The sequence below is a fragment of the Barbus barbus genome, assembly GCF_936440315.1.
Source record: "Barbus barbus genome assembly, chromosome: 30".
Lineage (NCBI taxonomy): Eukaryota > Metazoa > Chordata > Actinopteri > Cypriniformes > Cyprinidae > Barbus > Barbus barbus.
Genome location: NC_136758.1, coordinates 14,082,791 through 14,105,262, shown reverse-complemented (window position 1 = coordinate 14,105,262; position 22,472 = coordinate 14,082,791). Strand labels below are relative to the sequence as shown.

At 36.0% G+C, this 22,472-nt stretch overlaps 1 protein-coding gene and 1 pseudogene across 3 annotated transcripts in view; one reads left to right on the top strand and one right to left on the bottom strand.

The window, feature by feature from the left end:
• The first annotated feature begins 3,626 nt into the window (after window positions 1-3,626).
• Window positions 3,627-6,889, top strand: LOC306850431 (solute carrier family 22 member 6-like; annotated as a pseudogene). The gene is made up of 9 exons: window positions 3,627-3,846; window positions 3,911-4,028; window positions 4,122-4,238; window positions 4,316-4,484; window positions 4,588-4,690; window positions 4,799-4,929; window positions 5,338-5,555; window positions 5,693-5,801; window positions 6,655-6,889. The product of its transcript is annotated as a solute carrier family 22 member 6-like (transcript).
• Window positions 4,566-22,472, bottom strand: part of LOC306850871 (SH3 domain-containing YSC84-like protein 1) — a 30,788-nt gene continuing 12,881 nt past the window's right edge. Inside the window, exons 5-11 of one of the 2 annotated variants that reach the window (XM_079386813.1) lie at window positions 22,267-22,379; window positions 19,275-19,403; window positions 18,978-19,128; window positions 17,090-17,162; window positions 16,861-16,923; window positions 9,240-9,435; window positions 4,566-5,550 (exon numbers count right to left, since the gene is read on the bottom strand). In XM_079386813.1, coding sequence (XP_079242939.1) covers window positions 9,242-9,435; window positions 16,861-16,923; window positions 17,090-17,162; window positions 18,978-19,128; window positions 19,275-19,403; window positions 22,267-22,379 — 723 coding nt within the window. In that variant the 3' untranslated portion in view covers window positions 4,566-5,550; window positions 9,240-9,241. Of the gene's footprint in view, window positions 5,551-8,517; window positions 9,436-16,860; window positions 16,924-17,089; window positions 17,163-18,977; window positions 19,129-19,274; window positions 19,404-22,266; window positions 22,380-22,472 lie in introns of those variants that run through there. The other variant, XM_079386812.1, reaches the window with a different exon arrangement.

Genomic DNA, 22,472 nt, shown 5'->3' with positions numbered 1-22,472 from the left:
GAATTTTATTATAAAAAATATGACTTATGTCCATGTAATTTTTCCCATAGTTAAAATAAAAAAAATATATATATGATGTTTGTCTTTTTTTATTGCAGAATAACTACACTTGCATGTAAATATACAGAAAATGTACACAGTGTACTCACTATCACAATATTAACAGCAACTTAAATCAAATAAATTATCCAGGGAATAAACCGAAATAACAAGTGAAAAGGTTTTAAGGCTATATATTTTGTGTGGAGATGTAAACGTTATCATACACATCTGAAAGCAAATCTATAACATTGCTGCAGGTAGCCTCCCAACCATCTAAAGCAAAGATGTAGAATAGCATTCGCAAAAGAACCCGACTGTAAGTACATTAACATTAATAGTCTTAACTCTTATCGTACGTACATTAGATTTCAAGTTGTTCCCTCCATTTCGCGAGGTATAACGGAAGTACGTATCCACTGCTTCGCAGAAAAGCGGAAGTTAGCTGACGTCATTGTGAAAAGGGCCTATAGAATCCATCACATACCAGTAGACACCATCAGGGCTGGACTGGGACAAAAAAATCGGCCCTGGCATTTTGGCCCAGACCGGCCCACTACATACGATCAAAATACTACCCATCTTTGCACGCTCTTGAATATGTATACCAGCTCCTATTCCATAAAAGCACTAAAGCCATATAATAATAGGTAGGAATGAGTGAGACACATTAAAAACTTCTAAAAAGTGTAATTTATTAATATAATAAAATTATAATCCACACTGATGAATCCTAAAACTATAGGCCTAGTTATGACATCCATCTTGTGTGTGCCTGTGTGTTTGAGGGAGAAAGGGAAGAGACATGATAAATTGTTGATCAGATGATCACTGTTTCCCATAGTATAGCATTAAATAAACTGTAAACTTACTTAGTCAAATTTGTTAACTCCTTGGATGAACCTTTAAAAACATAGGAAGGCATCCTGTGTGTGTGTGTGTGTGTGTGTGTGTGTGTGTGTGTGTGTGTGTGTGTGTGTGTGTGTGCAGTGGTGTATAAACTACCCGAAAGCCATACTGAAGTAAAGGTACAGGTATCTTACCAAAAAAATACTTTGGTAGAAGTCTTCGTTTAGAATATTACTTGAGTAAAAGTCTTAAAGTATATGATATTTATTGATATTTAAATGTACTTAAGTATTGAAAGTAAAAGTACAAGTAAATGCAAAATGGAAAAGAAGCAAATTAATATATATATACTGTATATAAAAAAATATTCATACAGCTTTATTAGCAAGATTGTGTTCAGTTTTAACTCTTTCTTCCATTTTGTATTTTTGGGTAAGAATAAGAAGCACTTCATCCGGTACTTAGTGTCTTTCATTCCAACATAAGAAAACATTTCTGGAATCTGCATCTAAAATAGCATTAATATGTATTTATTTACACAGTTTATGTATCTCACAGGGGACATGGATGCATTTAAACTGCAGTTACAGATGCTTAAATAGGCCTAATGTTGTGTTTTTAACATAAAACGTCGAATACTGATATTTGAAATAATTTAAAACATGAAAAAAAAGTAAAAATGTGAAATTAAAACCGCTAGTAGGTGACAGCAAAGACTTTGGTGACAGAAAGTGACCATTAATGAGTGAGTCACTGAGACTCAACCGATTCATTCAAACGACTGATTCATTCAGGAACAGAGCATTTGACTGTGTTAATGAGTGAATCACTGAATCATTTATTCAATCGATTCGTTCAAACGACTGATTCATTCAGGAACAGAGCATTTGACTGTGTTAATGAGTGAATCACTGAATCATTTATTCAATCGATTCGTTCAAACGACTGATTCATTCAGGAACAGAGCATTTAACTGTGTTAATGAGTGAATCACTGAATCATTTATTCAATCGATTCGTTCAAACGACTGATTCATTCAGGAACAGAGCATTTGACTGTGTTAATGAGTGAATCACTGAATCATTTATTCAATCGATTCATTCAAACGACTGATTCATTCAGGAACAGAGCATTTGACTGTGTTAATGAGTGGATCACTGAATCATTTATTCAACCGATTCATTCAAACGACTGATTCATTCAGGAACAGAGCATTTGACTGTGTTAATGAGTGAATCACTGAATCATTTATTCAATCGATTCATTCAAACGACTGATTCATTCAGGAACAGAGCATTTGACTGTGTTAATGAGTGAATCACTGAATCATTTATTCAATCGATTCGTTCAAAAAGCGGATTCATTCAATAGTAAACACAGTCCATTGCTCTGAGACGCAAAACAGTGCTGTGATCTTTGTTTGGAACTATTTTCTTTGGCAAAATTTTGCAAAAACAAGCAATAAGTCTAAAATGTAAGTCACTTATTGCTTTACTGAACTGATTGTATGAAATGATTATTAAATGTGTTCATGCTGATATCTGCAGAAAAACGGTACTGGTACTCTTTGTGTGATATAGATATAGAAGTTAACTATATTATATAAATATAAAAAACACACAGAAGCATTTTTGCGGTCTACAATTTAGACTGCCTGGAATTTTGAGTTTTAATGCATTAATAAATGAAGTGCGTGCATTCTGTGTGTGATTTGATGATATAGCCTACTTGATAATGTCAGATCACACATCATTACAGCAACACTTACCCTATTATTGCAGAAGATATACTGTATATCACACACCCCAGACTCGACTGGGGAGTTGGATAAAAAGATGTGATTAGGTCAGCTCTATGCCAATTAAGAAAATAACCAATGGGCTGCTGATTAAATGTCTCATGGGCCGGTCTGTCTGGGGGGAAAAAATCCTAAACTGACTTTTTTTGACAAATACATTAAACAGCCGCAAAGACCACATCGCCGTCAACTATTTAGGCAGAAAAACTATAGGCTGCTAAGTTTTATGGGCCGATCAGACAAGCATGGTATGAGCAGATGTATAGGCCCGGCCCAAAAAGTACGTCGGCCCAGCAGGAAAATGCCCGGTCTGCCAGATGGCCAGTCCGCCCCAGCACACAGGTAAGGAATGAGTTGCCACTGTAATTATGCTGGATTTGTGGTTGACCTTTAATCTGTAAGAGATTCATCTGTAGAATCATTATAGTTCCTGTAATGCAATTAATTTCTCTGAATGCTAATAATAATTAACATCTATGAAGTAGGCTTCACACAACCTACGGAAATCAGAAAAAAATATAATGTAATACAAATATACAATGTAATATAATGTAGTTTTATTTTTTTCTTTTGCATGGTGCAGTGACATTTCTTTGTTAAACAAAACACCATCTATCTATCTATCTATCTATCTTACAGAATCCTTTTGAAACTTGCAACATAAAATTCGCTCCCTGGTAAACAGTAGCAGACAAAGTGTGACAAGTGTCTTATTGACCCATTCGCATCACTGGTGTCTGACTCGAACTCTAGGAGTCCAAACCAACAACTATGCTTACATAAAGACTTACTGAGGGTGGAGAGAAGGCGTCTTCGGAAGTTCCAGTCGCGATGACAGTAACAAGTACAAATGCTGACATTAAACCTCAGTGAAAGATCAGTGCTCGTGCTTACCGCAAGTTTATTTGGGGATACAACTTAATACCTTTTAGCAGGCGAAATGAAAACGGACGGCGCATTTCGTCGGTTTGTTGGTCCACTACAAAGACATTTTATCCTTACTTTACCAATATTTTTCACAGCTTTTACATTTTTCGTGGATGTCTTTACGTTACACATTACGTCTTGCAGTGATAATATATTGAGCAAATCTTTGAACCAAACAGTGGACACTAATATTTTCAACACCTCAACAAGTTGGACGGGCAATCACAGCGTGAGTAATAAAGATTGCACAGCATATAGCCTATTTAGAGCCCAGCACATGCATTCAGTGAGTTACAGGTTATCTGTTTTGCAGCAGTCTCACGTGTCACGAGGCGAAGCGTTTTGCACATGGGCAAGCGACGTACATGACGGGTTTACTTATCGGCTCTTTATTCGGTGGCGCTCTTTCTGACAAGTTGGTATTTGACCCTTTCTGTTTTCGACGTAAGACGTTACGACGTACAAGTTAATTAGCCTAAGAAAAAAATTATTTTCTCCCTCTAATCAGGTATGGAAAGAAATTACTTCTAATCTGCTGCTCAGCCGTATGTGCCTGTTTACTTGACTGCTCGCGGCATCAGTGGAGTAGCCTGCTGTGCCATTCACATCTGCACCTTCAGTTTAGGTACAACTACGCTTATGCGGGGCTTCTTATTCTGTATTAACACTGTTGGACAACAAATAAACTTACAACTTTCTCAGGAGTTGAATGGAGCCTGCCCAACTATCGTATCTGGCCACCCACCCTGTTTTCCTTCATCTTCAGTCTGGGAATGATGGGACTGGCGGCTGTAGCTTTCTTGGCAAGCGGTTGGATGCAGTTTCATCTGGCACTGGGCATCCCTCAGATAATTTTCCTACCTCTTTATTTGTTAGTAGAACAAACACAAATTTTCAGTGCATGCTTAAAGTGTTGAATTATTTTTTTTAAGTATTTTTGTTTTTGTTTATTCATTCTTTCTTGCAATTATTAGCTTTCTTCCAGAATCACCTAGATGGCTGCTTCTAAATAAGAGGATGAAAACACTAGACGGCTATCAGAATAGAAGTCCTGAGGACAAGCACTACTTGGGTCTTGTAAGACACAAAGTCATACTCTAAAATTGCTTGTGGAAAGTGGAGAGACATACCATTTCAGCATGCAGAATTGTGCTAACATAAATTCTACATTCTTTTCATTGACAGCTTTTGGATTCTGTGGACAATGATACGCAGAAGCCACTCTCAGAGAAGATCTCCACTAAAACAGAGTCTAATTTTGCCAACTTTACATCACCTACTATACTCTTGCGTCTGTTTGTCATGAGTTACATTGGGTAGGGAAGTTTAACTGTGGCAATATAATTTCTGTGATGATTTATTCCTAAAATATTTTATTCTCTATTCTATTCTCTTTTGAATGTATGTGCTGTATTGCGACACAGCACAGGTGTTTTCGCAGATTTTGAGGATTTTTAAGTGTGACACAGAGGGAGGCGCCCTTGCACCTTAAGGAATGTCTTTCTTGAGTTGTTTTTTAAAGCTCAAAGTAAATGTAACTTTGAGGGGCTGTTACATAAAAACCCACTGGCGAGTTTGTCTTCTCAAGTTAGAGACACTTCTTTCCTATGTAACTATTAGCAATATCTGAATAAATTCTTGTTGTTGTTTTTTTATCCAAATAATTTGCTATTTATATGAACTACGTGAACAATTGCTTTAACTTTTTTTTTTTTTTTTTACAGTTTTGCGTCTGCTCTCACTTATTATGGGATCTGCTTCAGTGTGGGAAGTTTCGGTGTGAATATCCATCTGGCGCAGTTTTTCTCTGGCCTGTCAGAGGCTCCCTCTTTGCTGCTTCCATTCCTGTTGAAGCGATGGGGCCGTAGGCCGTTCAGCATGGGCTCGCTGTTCCTCAGTGGCATTTCCTGTATGCTGTCCCTCCTCGTTTCCAAGTTCTGCGGTGAAAGACACAGTCATTGAAATACAATACATGAGCACAGACTGACCATGCTCTGATATTGCTTGGTGCTTACTATGTTTATTTGAAGAATATCACTCTAAAACTGATGAATTGCAATCATCTCTCTTTCTGAACAGACATGCCTGCCCTTGTTATGACTCTGGCACTGATGGGCAAGCTGTGTATGCAGTCCACCTACTGTGTCTCTGTGCTCTATGGGATTGAGCTGTTCCCAACTGTAATAAGGTACACAATATCCAAACAGACCTAACTGATAAAGCATATTCTTGGTCAGATAATTTGATAACTAGTCTCTAAGTTCAAAACAAGCTTTGAGTCAACCGTGTTGATATCAATTATAAAATGTGCAAGGTCCGACAACTGTAAAGCATCTTTTTTGGTGTGAAATTAAATGTAATTTGGAGTAAATTTAGGATTTCAAAAAGTTTATCACTGCTCATATTTCAAACAATATTTTAAAATATATGAGCATGTGTTGATCTGTAAGAGTATTTTGTTTCTGATTACAAATCAAAAGAGATTGAGATATATTACATGTAACCTCTGTGGCATTTCCTGCTAGAAATTGTTAGAGAGATATTGGATTGTTGTGCAGGTAGACAATAAATATGCTGAATCATTGATTATAAAACACTTTTTTTCCCCACAAGTTACATAACGTTGTGCAGTGTGGCAGTACTAAGTAAGCTAACAGCACAGTAATAGACAATAAGAGATCAAATTAATTTGAATGTACAGATAAGTAGTTGCTGCACAGATTTTTACACCAACGCTGAAACTGAGTTGGTAGAAAAATTGATTAATATGATACTGATTATCACACTTAGTTTTTTCTAAATCTGGCCATAGTTGAGCTATTTCCCATTTATTACAAGACAGATCACAGTCAGTCAGTTACTATCTTTTGCCTTTGGAGGACAGTGAAGCTGTCTGCATATAAACCTTGGATAGAAAAAAAGTTGTAGATGTTGTATTTAAAAATGTTAATATTCTTCTAGTAAATATTTTCTATGAAGAACCTTGTTGTTCATGAAATGTGCATCTCTTTCTCACTAACAAACCGTTTTATGCTATGCAGGCAGAAGTGCGTCGGCCTGGTTAGTCTTTGTTACCGAGTGGCCTGTATTATAAATGCGGTGGTGACCCCCGATGGCGGGATCCCTCTGCCAGCTATGATCTGTTACAGCAGTGGGCCGATCATTGGTGCAGCCCTGTGCCTGCTTCTTCCAGAGACCAGTGGCATCCCTTTACCAGACACAGTACAAGACTGTCAGAAACAGCCCAGACTGAAGCTCTCATGCTGTGCACAGTGAGATAAAAAAATATTTAAAAAATAGATTTCATATCTTATAATACATAATTACATATATTATTTAAATATATATTAAAATTCAATTCAACCAGCCATATTGAAAGCCAGTAAAGAGCCAAGTATATGATATGGCTCTGGAGTTCTGATTGCTGAATAGCTTCTGTTTCATGAGCTGCTGATCAGGCAAAACAAATATGAATATGTATGGCATATTTTGAATTCCAGGGAGGTCAATAGGACAATGTCACACTTGTGTTGTAAAGTAGTGTGCGGCACAGCATCAGATTTAAAGCTTATCAGTAAACGTCATGCCATGACAGTATTTTTTTCATCAGCATGCCATCTATATAATTATATCTAAATGTTTAAAGATAAAAATGCTGGTTAGCTACATTCAGATATCAGTATTTTAATGCATGTACAATTGGATGTATTCTATACTAATTAAAAAAAATTGTTTTTGTTTTCATATCAGTTGGCCTGTGAAGCCTAAACAGGAGTCAGATGCTTCTTTTACCAAGGAGAATGACATGAATAACCAAATGGAATCCAGTCCTCTCTCAGCATAATCGACAAGCGGAACATAGCGAAAACCGACTTCTTCATATTATCTGTTTATTTGTTTTTATTTATTTTCTATGAAAATCAAGTAAAGTGAGGGCCTATGCTTGGGATGTCAACATTTCCAAAAGTATATTTCAAGGAGTAATACTGTGTAATGGGGTTTTAGATGTGTTTGTAATGAATTTTATTTCTGGATGATTATGATACTGGGACATCTAGCAAGATTTCATTTTATACTGGAAACATTCAGTGCTGCTATTGTAGATATTTTTTTATAAGAGTTCTTTAGTTCAAAAACATGCACACATTTTAAATAAATAAATAAATACGTTATGCTTTGAAAGTATATTTTTTTTAAAAAAAGGTTTATTGACAAATTAATTTTCTAAACTTCCTATGTTCTTGGATTTCCAAAGTAAATTTTTTACCTTCACATACACTTGGGGGGCAAAGTCTTGTGTAATTTATAATGAAATAGACAGCAGGTTAAATATTTTTTATTTTCTTGATATCATAGACATATTGCATTCCGTTATGTTTGCTTAAGTGGAATAGAATAGTTGCTAGAACTGAATTATGTGTCTTGAACTTTTCTACCATTTCATAAAATTTTTCCAATCCAGCTGCGTCTTAAAATTTCCATGTAGGTCTTGGAGGAGTGTGGACTAAAAAAGGTTCCAAACACATTCAATCAGCTAACTCTCAACACATATACAATATATTTATTTATGCACTGATCTATGTATATCTCTGCTGCAAAACTACATGTATAGCATGTACTTGAACATTCAGCTGTAGTTGTTATTCTTACCAGCTGTAAAAGGGATTTGCATGTTGCTCTTTGCAGAATATAATTTGCTTATTTAAAAAGAATTTTTAACGGAGATGCACAGAAACTACTTTCTATTTGATTGTTTTACTCAGTACTCGGGATAAGATCTTTAGCTTGTATGACACCTAGTGGGCAAGGATTTAAGTGTCAATGTGATATATTTTAACTTAGTTTTTACTCATGTATGTAACAATAAGAAAAATCAAGTCTTAAACCAGCACCACGCACAAACTGTAAGTAAAGAAATTAGGAAATAATCTTTATTAGAACTGATATACATTCATTGGCATTTAAAACCAGTAGGAAAACAATCATTCATGTTTGATTAACATTTGTGCAAACAGCAAAAAATTAAAGCAATCATTCGTTCACTTCCTTAAAAACCAAAAAACACTATTTTCCATTTTTTCCAGAGTAATAAGGCAGACGTGAAGTTAAATAAAAGTTTATAGTTTATAAAAAAATAAATGAGGCTTGTTATAAACTATGAAGCCTATCATTTGTAGTAACATTTGTTTGCGACAGCTGTGCAGTGTTATTATCAGAAGAAAACCATTGTGCTATCATATTTCAAATACCTGGAGCAACAATACCACAATGTCACTTTTTTGGTTTCTGTGTATGCATATAAAGCATAATTGTACTCCAGTGTGTTTCTAAACTATAGCATAACTAAAAATATATAAAACGGGAACCCTTTAGTAGTCAACCCACATACCAGTAACTGAACAGGCAAAATGAAATAAAGAAAATATTTCACCAATGCCAGGAACACTGAAAAACACACCTCTTGTCATCCCTTAATACACCCCCTAAGGGGAACACTTTAGCCCAAGTGCTCCTAAAAATATACTCCATCATAAAATGTCATTTCAAACTGTGCAAAAGAAAAGGACCCTTCAACGCCAGACATCACTTGTCATCAATTTGAGATTTTTCTGGGTGTTATTAGTACCTTCAGCTATAGGACACAAAATTAGCTGGGAAGATCCCAGACTGCCCTCTTAGTTCTCCTTCCCACCAGTCGTACTGCGAGTCGGTTTTGGTGATAACAGTGATGCGATCTCCTGGAACAAAGCTCAGATCTCCAGGCTGCTGGCCGGTGAATGGATGCACGGCGGTGACCACTAAAGCGCCACCTGATGCTTGATCTAGAACACATTAGAGAGGAGAGGTCATTATTTGGTCGAAAACACTTTCATTATTGGAGCAATTTTGAAAGTGAAAACATATTCATAAGCTGATTAAAAAATATATAAATAAATACATGCATGAAATACTAAACTAAACAAAAAAAAAAACTAAAAAAAATTGTGTTATTGCAGCATTTTCTAGTTACAAATAAGTGTGAAGGTCATATAAAGCCTAATAATATACAGAATGATTCCCAAATGGTAATTCCACTAAGGGTTATTATTATTAACTAAAACTTAAACTGAAATTAAGACCATAAAAAGTCATTTTCATTACTTGAAATACAATTTCAAAAAAAGTTATATTCCAGCAAGTTGTCAAGGCAACATTTCTCATTTTAATTTAGTTTAACTTGTAATAAAAAAAAAAAAAATAAAAAAAAATCTACACAGCATATATAGAACTAAAATAAAAATGACAAAAACACATTAAAAAAATGACTAAATCTTTAAAATTAAAATGGAAAAATATGAAAATAAAAACTGATTCAAACTATTAATAAAAACACAATAGTATCTCAGGGATACTAAAATAATACTGATGCCACATTATTAAAGGCAGAAACATTTAGTAAAACATTCACAAATTTATTATTAAATTAATTTAATAAATTAATTCATAATTAGATTAATTAAAAAAATAGTATAAACATATAGTGTGCATTTGCTTTTGCACTTCTTTACTGCTGAAAATTATTTTATTTATTTTAAATTTATCCTGAGCGATATTTCAGCACTGCTTTGGAACAATATAAAAAAAGAGCTATATGCATTTAATTAAACAATATGATGCATTTTTATGCTTTTCCTCATTTGTAAGGTAGTTTGATCAATAATTACATGTAAATGTATAAATATTGCATTTACAGTGACATTAGCAATGAATAAATATGAATAAATATTTATGGTATTGAAAACGTGTCTGTATAAAGTTGTAATACCAATTGTCAACACTAGAGAGTAGCATGTGTACTCTTAAAACAGATAAGCCCACTTTGGCTCAGTTAACTGGCACACTCCCTCAAACACACGTTGTGTTGTACTTCCAACACCACAAAGCTTTCCAGCTCGTACTCTAATAGATGGTGGTGCACAACACAGCATTAACATCTGCAGATAGGATCTGTCAGCCAGGGGCAAAACCCTTTTCTTTATCTGTCTATCAACATGTTAAGATATAAACAACTGTGCAATAATTTATGCTGTCAAGTTAACAAACAGCAAATGAAAACCTTCAATTACAGAAACTCTTGACTATGTATTTTAACACACTGAGCAGGAATAAATGCACTTTGTTCATGGAACTTAAAGATTTATAGTACGTGGTTTTATTCCTTCCTTTAGAGGTCTTTTGGAAAACAATACATGTTTAAGCAAAATGCAAAACACTTTATTTTCGATGCATGGTTAAATAGGTCACAAAAGTATAAGACGACCAGATAAAATTTGATTAGTGACCTGACCTACAAATAGTGCAGCGTTTGAAAGCAACATCATGTATGTTTTTATCTTGAAATATGTGACCCTGGACCACAAAACCAATAGCATCGCTTTTTCTTTTATGCCAAAAATCATTAGGATATTAAGTAAAGACCATGTTTCATGACGATATTTTGTAAATTTCCTACTGTAAATATATTAAAACTTTATTTTTGATTAGTAATATGCATTGCTACGAACTTCATTTGGACAACTTTAAAGACGATTTTCTCGATATTTAGATTTGTTTTTTTGCACCCTCAGATTCCTGATTTTCAAATAGTTGTATCTTAACCAAATATCATCATATCCTAACAAACCATACATCAATGGAAAGCTTATTTATTCAGCTTAGATGATGTAGAAATCTCAATTTAAAAAATTGACCCTTGTGACTGGTTTTGTTGTCCAGGGTCACATCAGTTTCAAATTCATTCTGATGGTACACAGACTTTTAATAATATGAATGGCTTCTGTTTTTTTTTTCCCCAAGCAGGGTTGCCAGGTCTGCAAAAAAAAACCCAGTTCAAATGACCCTTCGTAGGGAGCTTGATTGACAGGCAATCTAACCAATCATTACATTGAATCTGCATTTTGTCTGACAAACAAATCAGACAGGGTAGTAGGGCCCTGTCCCAAATGGCACACTTTACGTGCACTTGCGGTCTTGTGGACTTACAATGGCCGCCACATGCGCAGGGAAGACCACGAGGGTTTAGGGTGTGCTTTGGGACAGGGCCTGAATTAACTTCTGAATTATTGACATCTTTCTGTGAAATAAAATATCTTCTTATGTTCATTCACGTTTATTTCATGCTTTAGTGAAGTGAAAGTGACATACAGCCAAGTATGGTGACCCATACTCGGAATTTGTGCTCTGCATTTAACCCATCCAAAGTGCACAGACACAGCAGTGAACACACACACACTGTGAACACACACCCGGAGCAGTGGGCAGCTATTTATGCTGCGGCGCCCGGGGAGCAGTTGGGGGTTCGGTGCCTTGCTCAAGGGCACCTCAGTCGTGGTATTGAGGGTGGAGAGAGTGCTGGACATTCACTCCCCCCACCTACAATCCCTGCTGGCCCGAGACTCGAACCCGCAACCTTTGGATTACGAGTCTGACTCTCTAACCATTAGGCCACGACTTCCCCTCTTGGGGGTTTAAATATGAAAAGGCGCTACAGCAATCTGTCACGACACATTAAAGAGCCACAAAATGGCATTTATTGTTTGAATTTCTTTAAAAAATTACAATATGATGGGTCAATTGCTATACAAAACTTCCCCTCTCATTCCGTGGCAGTGGAGGAGAGGCACGCTCCCTCTAAAGGTCTTTTCTGGAAGCACTGTATGTAAATTTGGTGGGCTGGTACTTTACCACAGCAACAAATGCAGGTGTACAGCTATCTGTAATTATGACAGTGAATTCCACTCACTTAACTGAAGAGGTCTCCAAAGTCACAAAATTACATAGGGTTGCTTTGAAGTTGCATCAATATGAAATGCATGTTATTGAAAAGAATTCATTTGTGCATCTTTAATTTTTAGGTATTAATAAATTAATTTGGCCTTGTAATTTTTGATCAAAATGTCATGACCTAATCTTCTAATAGTTATGTATATCAGACTTCTCCAATAATTAATCCGAATAAACCGCCATCCCTTCAATCAATCAGATGCAAGCACTGAGCATTCAGGTCTGCCTCCATTCAACAACCGATGGACAAAAAGTTCCTAGATTACGTTTTTTCTTTTTTCATACAGTTTCACTGTATGATACAACATATATTTAAAACAGATTTTGAATTCCAAATATCCAGTGTGGTTTCAGACCATTTCATTCATGTATCAATATAAGCAGAGTGACATTTAACATGCATAGAGCTGGCTGAATTATAAGACTTGCTTTGCTAGGAAAATGGAGGGGAAACGGGTGTCGAGGAGTGAAGACATATAAGAGAGGAGCATGGAATCAGACAGAGGTGGAATGTGCTTTCACACTGTTGGCACCTGCTGTGAAATCTCCTGACTCCAAATAAACCTCAGGGGTTGCCAAGAGCTTCAGTCGAGCCGTTTTTCACACTAAATGCTTTTGACTTGCATCCTAAAATAACTGCATCCATTCGACATAATGTTCATTCCTGCTACCACAAATGCAAGACATGACAAGCCGGGCACAAGACAGCAATACAATCCAGAGAGTTTCTTCAGATCTGGAAGGGCTGTGTATTTTGGCAGAGTGGTGACATTCTGAGCTATGCGGTTTTCTACTTGCACACGCAATATCTAAAAAAGTGACAGCTCATGACAGGAAGGAGGGCCTGCCATTACTCTTCTCCACAGCTATAAAGGGTTAGCCGAGCCCTATCAGGTATACGGTGACCAAATCCAATTAATGTAACCATAGATAATCGCTGGCATCTGATTATGGTGGAAGGTAAAACAAAAATGATTAACAGTTGACAACCTGGATTCACTTTTCATTCTGAAGGAAAAGGAAAAGCGGGATGTATCAGAGAAACCTGTACAACAGCTGCTCAACGTGCCGTTACACTTAACAAATCAAAACCTCATAAAACAGTTTCCCTTTATAGACAAAAGAGTCTGGGTGGCTCTCTAACCACCTTTTCCTAAGGCCAGGGATCCATCTAAATGACTGTATTATTTACAGCTATAATGATCTTCAGGGGAAGGAGTGTTAATGAAACAGTGAGGAGTGAGAGTTTTCCAGGTCTCATTTTTCACAAATGATATCATGATAATTGGTGGGAGAGAAATGTCTGCCAGTAAAATAACAAGTGATGTGAACACACACCCAGGGACTTTTTTCCAGCTTGTAACAATAGAGATGAGTATCTCTTTGACTCATCATCGAAAGACTGCAGTTAGCTTTATCATGATGGAGTCTTTCTAGTAACACATCTGCAACTTCTATGAAGGTGGACAGAACACATATCAAAACAAAAGTCATTCCCTCCAAACCATTTCATTAAAAGCATTTCCCCCCCAGTGTTAAAATACAAATCTATCCAAGGTTAATAGGATAGTTCACCCAAAAATGTCTTTCCAAACCTGTATGCATTTTTCTTTTCTGTGAAACAGTCAATACAATGAAAATCAATGGAGTCCAAAACAACATTAGACCCCACTGACTTGCACTCAAGTTAAAATAAGTTCAGCGTCTTGAGATCTCACATTTTCTCCCAATTACTGCCCGTGTCTCATGTTTTTCAAAGCAAAATCGCATTCTGTATTAACGACCCCTTAATTCGTAGTACAATTCCCTTGTACTCTCTGTATTTGCACTGCTTTGCTGTGCCAATATAAGTTAACAAAATAAAAAGAGAGACATCTGTTGTCCTGATTCTGATGAAGTCATCCACTGTCATGCTTTGACATACAACAGACGTACCTGTCTACTTATCCTGAATAAAGCAATGACAACTGGCTGTTGAAAGACATGTTTAGTAGTTGGCTAACAGTATCTAGTCCCTGTACAATTCACATGATTCTCCTCTGGCCAAAAGATTGCTGTTGGCTGATGGTTTGGTGTCTTATGCAGTTGACGGTCAAAGCTTGACACATCATTTAGGTTGCCAGTCACTTGTTGATTTAGAATGACTGTTATCAGCCAGTAGAATATTAACATGCAATTTGACAAAATACAGTAATTAAACATCACACAGTGGAATTGGAAACCTATTCCCACCTGAAGGAGACACGAACAATGAAACCTTGTCTACGGCAGTCTCTAACTGTCTGAATCATGCTGAGGCACGTGCACATTTCAATCAATTAACTTCATTTACACATCTGAATCAACAGAGATAAAAATAACAAACAAATGCACCATAATAGCACCTAAATTGATTAAAGAGTAAACACATGAAATGAGGGATATCAGCTAATCATTCTAATAGCACATGCTTCAGCCTGCCGTTTAAGCAAGAGAAGAGGAGATAATATTACAATGCACATATTAAATTAGTTTTTGATCTAAATTTAGCGAGTTGACTTGTGTGCACTTTGACAAGGAATTACTGTTTAAATTCATGTATAATCACTCATTTATGTCATTAAAAAAGGCAAATGTACAGCCAACTTTTTAGTGGCAAAGGCGAAATGTTTGACTGTTGGCATCCATGCATTCAAGAAGGCCTTTACCTAGAACAACAAACCCCACGTCATTTATCTACAATCACAGAACGTGTCTTTAGTTTATGTTAGCCTTAGCACGCTTGATCGCCCTCTTTCATAGCGTCATTCGCTCACACTGAATGCACTGCAGTGTCAGAGACACCAGAAGCAAACACAACCTCTCAACATGTACTACTAAGTGAGATGCAACATTCTGTAACTCATGTTTTTCTTATGAGGGTTCTTTCTGAACATGAAGGACCCAAGACCACCCCAGATACGATCACAAACACATACAAGTACATTCAAGTACAACAGTTTTACCTCCATCTTGCTATGGTCAATTGGACTGAAACAGTAATATACTGTACTTCACTTATAGTCCTCAATGAAGCTGATTTTTCAGCATCGCAACCAACGATTAAAGATTTAAAACACTAGGCATCATACCCTCAGAATAGAAGGATTTTAATGATGGTTTTATCTGGTCTAGCTCCATCTGAAAAGTGCCCAAAACCAGCCAACACATTAGCCTAAAAAGACTGGAAGGCCAGCTAAGACCAACTCTGGCTGGTTTAAGCTGTTTTTTTTTTTCAGGAGGATTATATTACAATAATGTTTTCATGATCAATCATTGCTGTCATTTGCACTAAAGATAGGCAAAAATACCCTTATGCTGTTTAGTTGGGAATATAAAATGTACTATTAGCAATAAAATAGCCTTAAGGACTTGTGGCGACCCAAGGCATCACCTCCTCCAAGTTTTTCCCATTTAAAGGGACAGGGAGGTTGCCAAATGTTTTGATGTTTGGGTTTGCAAATGAAAAAATCCACCAGTTCCGAATCAATTCAAAAACACACACATCATCTAATAGCAAGCGGCCTTTAAAATCTCTCCCCTCACGGATTATAATATCATCTCGCTGTGGGAAAGAATGTGTTTGCTGCGTAGCTGACTTGTGACATGGCAAAGAGCATCGAGGACCTTCCGGAGTATAGGAAGATGGGAAAACGGCCAGGCTCCAGTTCATGGCTTCTTTCGAATTCTTCCCAGCCAGACTGAGCGACTTTTCTCGAAACAGGGCAGGCAAAGCCACTCCATAGCGTGTTTTTGATCTAATCCCTATAATTCAACTTTAAACATGGGCCTTTAGGAACCTAATGAAAATAAATGAGAGTGGAGCTGAATTGATGACAACACAAATCATCCTCCAAAGGCTGAGCTGATTAATGAAAGGATCTCACACAGCACTGGGTGTTTCTTCTCGTGCATTTCTGCTATTTAATTAGCCGTTTCTAATCTAGTGGTTTTAATCCACTTTATAATTTATCAGTGTCAACTGAAATGCATGAACACATTGTAATCTTTATTCTCAAAGGTATTTCTTGTTGTTTTAAAAAGTGTCTGATTAACCTCATCATATACAGAAGGAATAATCCCTTTTGTTCGGATATTCTGTTTGATAATATGCTTGAACACGCAGGGTGAGATACAAAACATACAGTAAATTCCTCTTCTATTATGTTAATACCATAGTCGCAGGTGCAAAGTGTCTTTTTTAACAATAAGCATAATTCCACTTAAGGAGAGAAAAACATACTTAAAGACTTCTCATGGTTTTAATAGCTGTGTGGAAAGCTTGTCAACAGAAATACACAAAACATTTTGCTCTTGGCAGAAACTTTTGAACGCTGTTTTCTTAGAGACTTAAACATATTGCTCAAGTAAATAAATAAATTAAATTAAGTAAAATATTCACTCACCTGAGCTTTCAGTATCCCAGTTGTCTAAGTTTGGATATAGAGCTGGCTTCACAGCTGCAGAAGCTGTAAAAATATTACTTTTTTATCAACACAAGCATAAATAAGTCACATGTCAGATGCAAAGATATAGAAACTTCCCTCCAATATTACAACAGCCCAAGTTCAGTCAGTCATTTCAACTCTGAAAGACGAATGTTGTGAGGATTTGAGAGGTCATTCGGGGTCTTACCCTGTGCCTTGGGTGTGTAGGAGGAAGCAGCTCTCTGTGTGGGAGGCCGTGGTCTAGCTGGTGCTGAACTCATCTGTGAAAACAAAGACACCCTAATATACATCAATTGGCTTGTCTCTCACCCAGTGAACTTCATGAACAGAGACTGGCACTGATGCCATAAAAATCAATTAGTTTCAATCTTTTTTTCAGCTCAGTTTGACCGTAAATATTAATTTGTTTTAGGTATATAAGCAACTGAATATGCATTGCATTTCTAATAGTGTCATATTGTGCCATACACATAAATAACTTAATTTTGCTTCATTACAACTTATAAATATTACAAAAATAAAGAATTACATACTTGTTATTATGATAGGGAATCCCTTGAGTTGTTTTGACCGGATTTCACGAGACCTCTCTTTTTTTCCACATAACCCCAATGAGTAAAATATACCACTCAACCTATGAGTTGCCAAGTGGAAAGCCTATATTACTGTCATCTACTGTGTTTTATAGTAGTCTGATTTATAGTAGCCATCAAATGAAACGCACAATCAGCTTCTAATGTGCTGAAAGACTTTGTCAACAGATTATACCTCTCATGCTTTATTTACATGTAATTTATTCATTCCAAACGACTTCATACTTTTGAAGAAAATATGTACTTTAATCTTTGTCTCTAGAGGGGTTCCTCTAAGCACTGTGTGTATCACAGACTCAAATGAACAATATTTTGGACTCAAATGAGTCAAAAGATTTGTTATTTTGACTGAGAGAAAAAAGACCTGAGTAAATGGAAAATAGAGCAACTTCAAATCCCATCAAGTATAGAGATTAAAGTAATTTTGTTATTTTAATAAAAAAAAAAAAAAATCACGAACATTTTAAACAAAGCAAAAGACTATCTGGATGGGTCAGGAATATTTATTTATTTATTGCTAATCTGGTGATGCAAAAGAGCAATGTAAATGTTCCTATTTAAACAGTATGCCGTTTGGAAATGTTTTCATTAAATCATTTGCTACATTACTGTACACTATGATTCTTGAAGAAACATATTTAAATTAATATTGTAGTGAGTGGGGCGGGGCCGAGAGCCATGGGAACGGAGCGAGGCCGGTGGAGTTGATGATAATGAGCGACACCTGCACCACTCACCGGTCTCGCGTCCCACGGAGGAGCTCCGGAAGGATAAAAGGAGGAATGACGACAGTGGAAGACGAGAGAGGACCAGGCCTGGACTTTATTTTGTGTTTTGTGTGCGGCAGTCGTCCATGAGGGGCTGCCGCTTTACTTTTGGGTTTGTTTATTTTGTTATTAAAGTCTTTAAATGTTTGCCTTCTTCCCGTTCTACGAACTTTGTTACAAATATGATTTCAAAGTTTCCTCTAAATTTGATATGTTGGTAATTTGTGACTAAACTGTCCTCTCACTTTCAGCTGTCCTTCACTTTCTAATAATTCATCCTCTCTGATTCACTCTCGTGAATCAGTTTGTTCAGACATTGTTCATGTAAATGACCAGATTAAATAACAACAAATAATTTATGATTCACAAACATTTTGAGTCCCTGTTTTGATTTTTAACATATTTAGTGAATATATTTGGTGACAGTGAGATTTAGTTAAATGCCACTCTTCATCACTGTTATTTTGTGATGTATCTTTTTGTACATTTATCTGTTAAACTTTGATGTTATCACCCTAATAGTTCATTCAAAACTCTCTTTGTAGTGTCAGAAATGCACTACTTTTTCAAGGACTACATTTAAACTACTATAAATTATAGGTAACACTTTATAATAAGGTTCCATTTGTTAACATTAGTTAACCAAATTAGTTAAAAATAAGAATCGATATATTAGAATTTATGTTTTCCCAACATGGGGCAGTAGTACACAGACCTTGCTTGAGGCTTGTATGTGTTTGTTCTGCCAGTCGGAGGTGTATTTCTCAGTGTAGTCGCGCAAAATTGTGTACAAATCATGTGCTTCAGGTGGGGGTTCCACATCTCCATTGAGAATAGCAGAAGCACGAATGTCTTGGCCATAAAACCTAATCAAAAGTAAACCACACATAAGATATTGAAACTGTAACACAATGGAAACACAAAGTAGGTCAACATGTGAGGTAACATCAGTGCCCAAGGGCTTTGATGCAGCATTTAAACTCTTTAACCTCTAACACTGCAATGTGCTTACTTTCGGTTGGTTTCTTTGCGTTCGATGAGGTAAGAACCAACAAGAGACACTCCAGCATAAAGGCCACGAGATTTGCAGTACGAGTAGACAGCTGCTGTACTGCGAAATGCCACATCTGCCTCCAAATTCCTGTCAAAGAAGTTTAGTCAGACTTGCATATGAAAGGTATAAACACTACACAGACAAAGCTCATAGTGAAATCGATTGGGAAGATGTAACTATGCACTATTTTCAGTGTAATAATAACTGGTATTTGTCGGGAACACTCATTTAAAGGGGTAAATACTGATTCAGGCATATGATCATGTCTTAGAAGAGCATTTATTTGAAACAGAAAACTTTTATAACAATTTAAATGTCTTTTGATCTATTTGATGCATCTTTGCATATCTGCATAAAAGTATTCTTCCTTTACAAAAAAAAATTAAAAATACTGACCTCAAAAAAATTACTGACCCCAAACTTGAGTGCATGTCATAATTTACTGTTCATTACCATTTCAATGTTAAAACATCCCTCACAAACTACTGTATGAAGGTCAGGCTCAAACAACCATAGACTTTGTTAACAAAAACAGACTTTGTTTTCTAACATTAGGAAATGTCTCGTAAAACATGTGCAGAGTAGTAGGTGCTACGTACAGTCAGAAATGACACAGTGTAAATGTGGACTGATATATAATAATGTATTAATGAAATTCTGGAACGGCCAAACTAGCTTTTCAGTTGTGCATGTTACAGTAATATTTTATTCCTTTTTCTTATTGATTTAAAAAATATCATATGATATGACCCCTTTAAAATGATATGTTATAAGTAATAACTATGTTCTTAAAAGAGACCTTGATTTTGATGCAAACGTTGATTTTATTAAAATAATGAGATGTGACACTTATTTAAAAATATCCAAGTAGCTGGTAAGAAGGTTCTAATCTAAAAAAACACTAATTTCAAAAGAGCACATATACCCTGCAGTCATTGCTGCCAAACCAAATCCAAACCCGATCTAATCCAAACCAACAAATCAAACACATCCACATTAAGTGGAATCCTAAATCCTAGTTTTCAAAGCTACTGTAATGCAGCAGGCAACCATTCAGCACAATATCGCTTGCAGCTCTATTCAGGCAAGATCCATAAACAACAATTAAAGCAGTGAGAATAAAAAAGGACTTTCCACACAACCACAAACACAGCAGAAACCGTCAATAAAGAGTAAAATCGCTGATTAACCTTCGAACAATGCAGCTGTCATTCAAACTAGCACATCTGAATGGCTCCTAATGTACAGTATGGACACCTGTCATTATCTATAATTCTCACTGTATTTTCCACACAGGCTCATGCTTGTCAAATTATGAATGACTGTGTTGTAGGTGAAAGCTGAAGCTGGCAGCTCACAACTGTATACATTTTTTTGTATAAACATGTCAAAGAAAATGAGTCCCTTGTGAATGTGGTAAAAATACAGATGGCTTTTATATTCTGTTGATTTTACATTTAACTTTCAGCAAGAGGAAAAGGTTTTCCCTTATTGCTATCCATAAATGCACCAAAACTGCAGTTCAAAAACATTAGACAGCTAATTTATACCTTCAGATAAAAGCTGTCAAAGCTCTCTATCGCCTGTGTAAACACTTTAAAAACTTGGATTTCAACAGTCGATTTACAAACCAATGTAACATAACGAAACTCACAAGAGCTCAAGAACTGCACAATTCTTTTCTCATTCCTGTCCACATAGCCCTGGCAGCAGTTACAGTAACATTTAAAAAAAAAACAATCAATCTCAATTGCTGAACATAAATAAAATCTTTCTCCCTAAAGCTATAACCTTTGATTTTAATCAAAAGTCAGCCAAATGACGAAGATGCATCCAGATAAAAAATAAAACACTATAGTAATAAAAGTGTCATTTCAAATTCCTACACTGATACATAACAGTGAACATTTGCTCAAAGCACCCAAGTTTCCAAACCTTTACTCTAGATTATTCCCTCTCTTCTGCCCCCTGGCAAAAGAATGGGGTACTACTAGGCACGGTAGGGCTCAACCTGTGCAGAGCACATGCCCTTTTTCCCTTACACTCCGAAGTGCCCTTTTTTTTTGGTGGCAGTGTTTTTTTTTCTTCTTCTTCAATAAATCAGTGCTATTGGTCACCCTTTACGTTTGTCTGCCTGTTTTACAAATATTTAGCCAGTGAGAGGTATTAAAAAGAGTTTTAAAAAAAACACCCAACTAAAACAACATTACAGAATCAGATCACAGTGAAATCTTTATATTTTATCATGCAGAATGTAATATTTTGTAGGCCTATATATTCTGTATGTAGGCCCTATGTATAAATAGGATTGCGGGGAGAGCTCTGGTACAATTCAAACTTTTCACTGCAACTGTACTTTTCACAAACATTTATAATTTTTTTCATTGCTTATTTTAGACCTTCATGAGACCAACATCCCTGGTCCTCCACAGTTTCAAGTTTTTGCCAGGTATGCGGATACATGCTATAGTGACGGTATGGCTATAGTTTCTTATAATCTCCTATTTTGACTGGAATTGTGTTGGACATAATTATTTAAATTATATTTCAAAATAGTTTGGCAAAAATACTTGACTCATTGCTTATTTGCCTTCCCCTTTTCGCAATGACATAGGCTACATAAACATGTAAACCAAATAATACAAATTAGCTTACAAAACCAAACAGAATAGCTAAAAAAACCCCTTCAAATTATGGTTATTAATAGTGAATAAATCTTAAGCTTTTAAGACTATTATTTTGTGTTATTTAATGTGTCTTTAAAATGTGAGCAAAAAAAAAAAAGGGTTTCAACTTTTTCAGTTTCAGCACAAGCCCCGCAAAAGGTCTGTGCACGGCCCTGGGTACTACGCTTGTACAACTGTAAAATTGCTTGTTCTATTCCTCAACTGCATTTCGCTTTGGATTAAAGGGTCTGCCAAATAAATAAATGTAAATTGAACTTGCAAACCTGCCAAGAGGCCCAACAGCCACAGTGAAGTTTCCTCCAAGTGTAAGATTGCCCCCTTTACTAAAAGCTTCTACAGCTCTCCTCTGATTCAGGATGATGACAAAATCTGATGTCTGGAGATGAAAAAAGAGAACATATGTCCTTGTTTATGTACAGTGTTAAAAACTCTGAGTTGAAAAACGACTTTTTTCCATCTCACAATAACA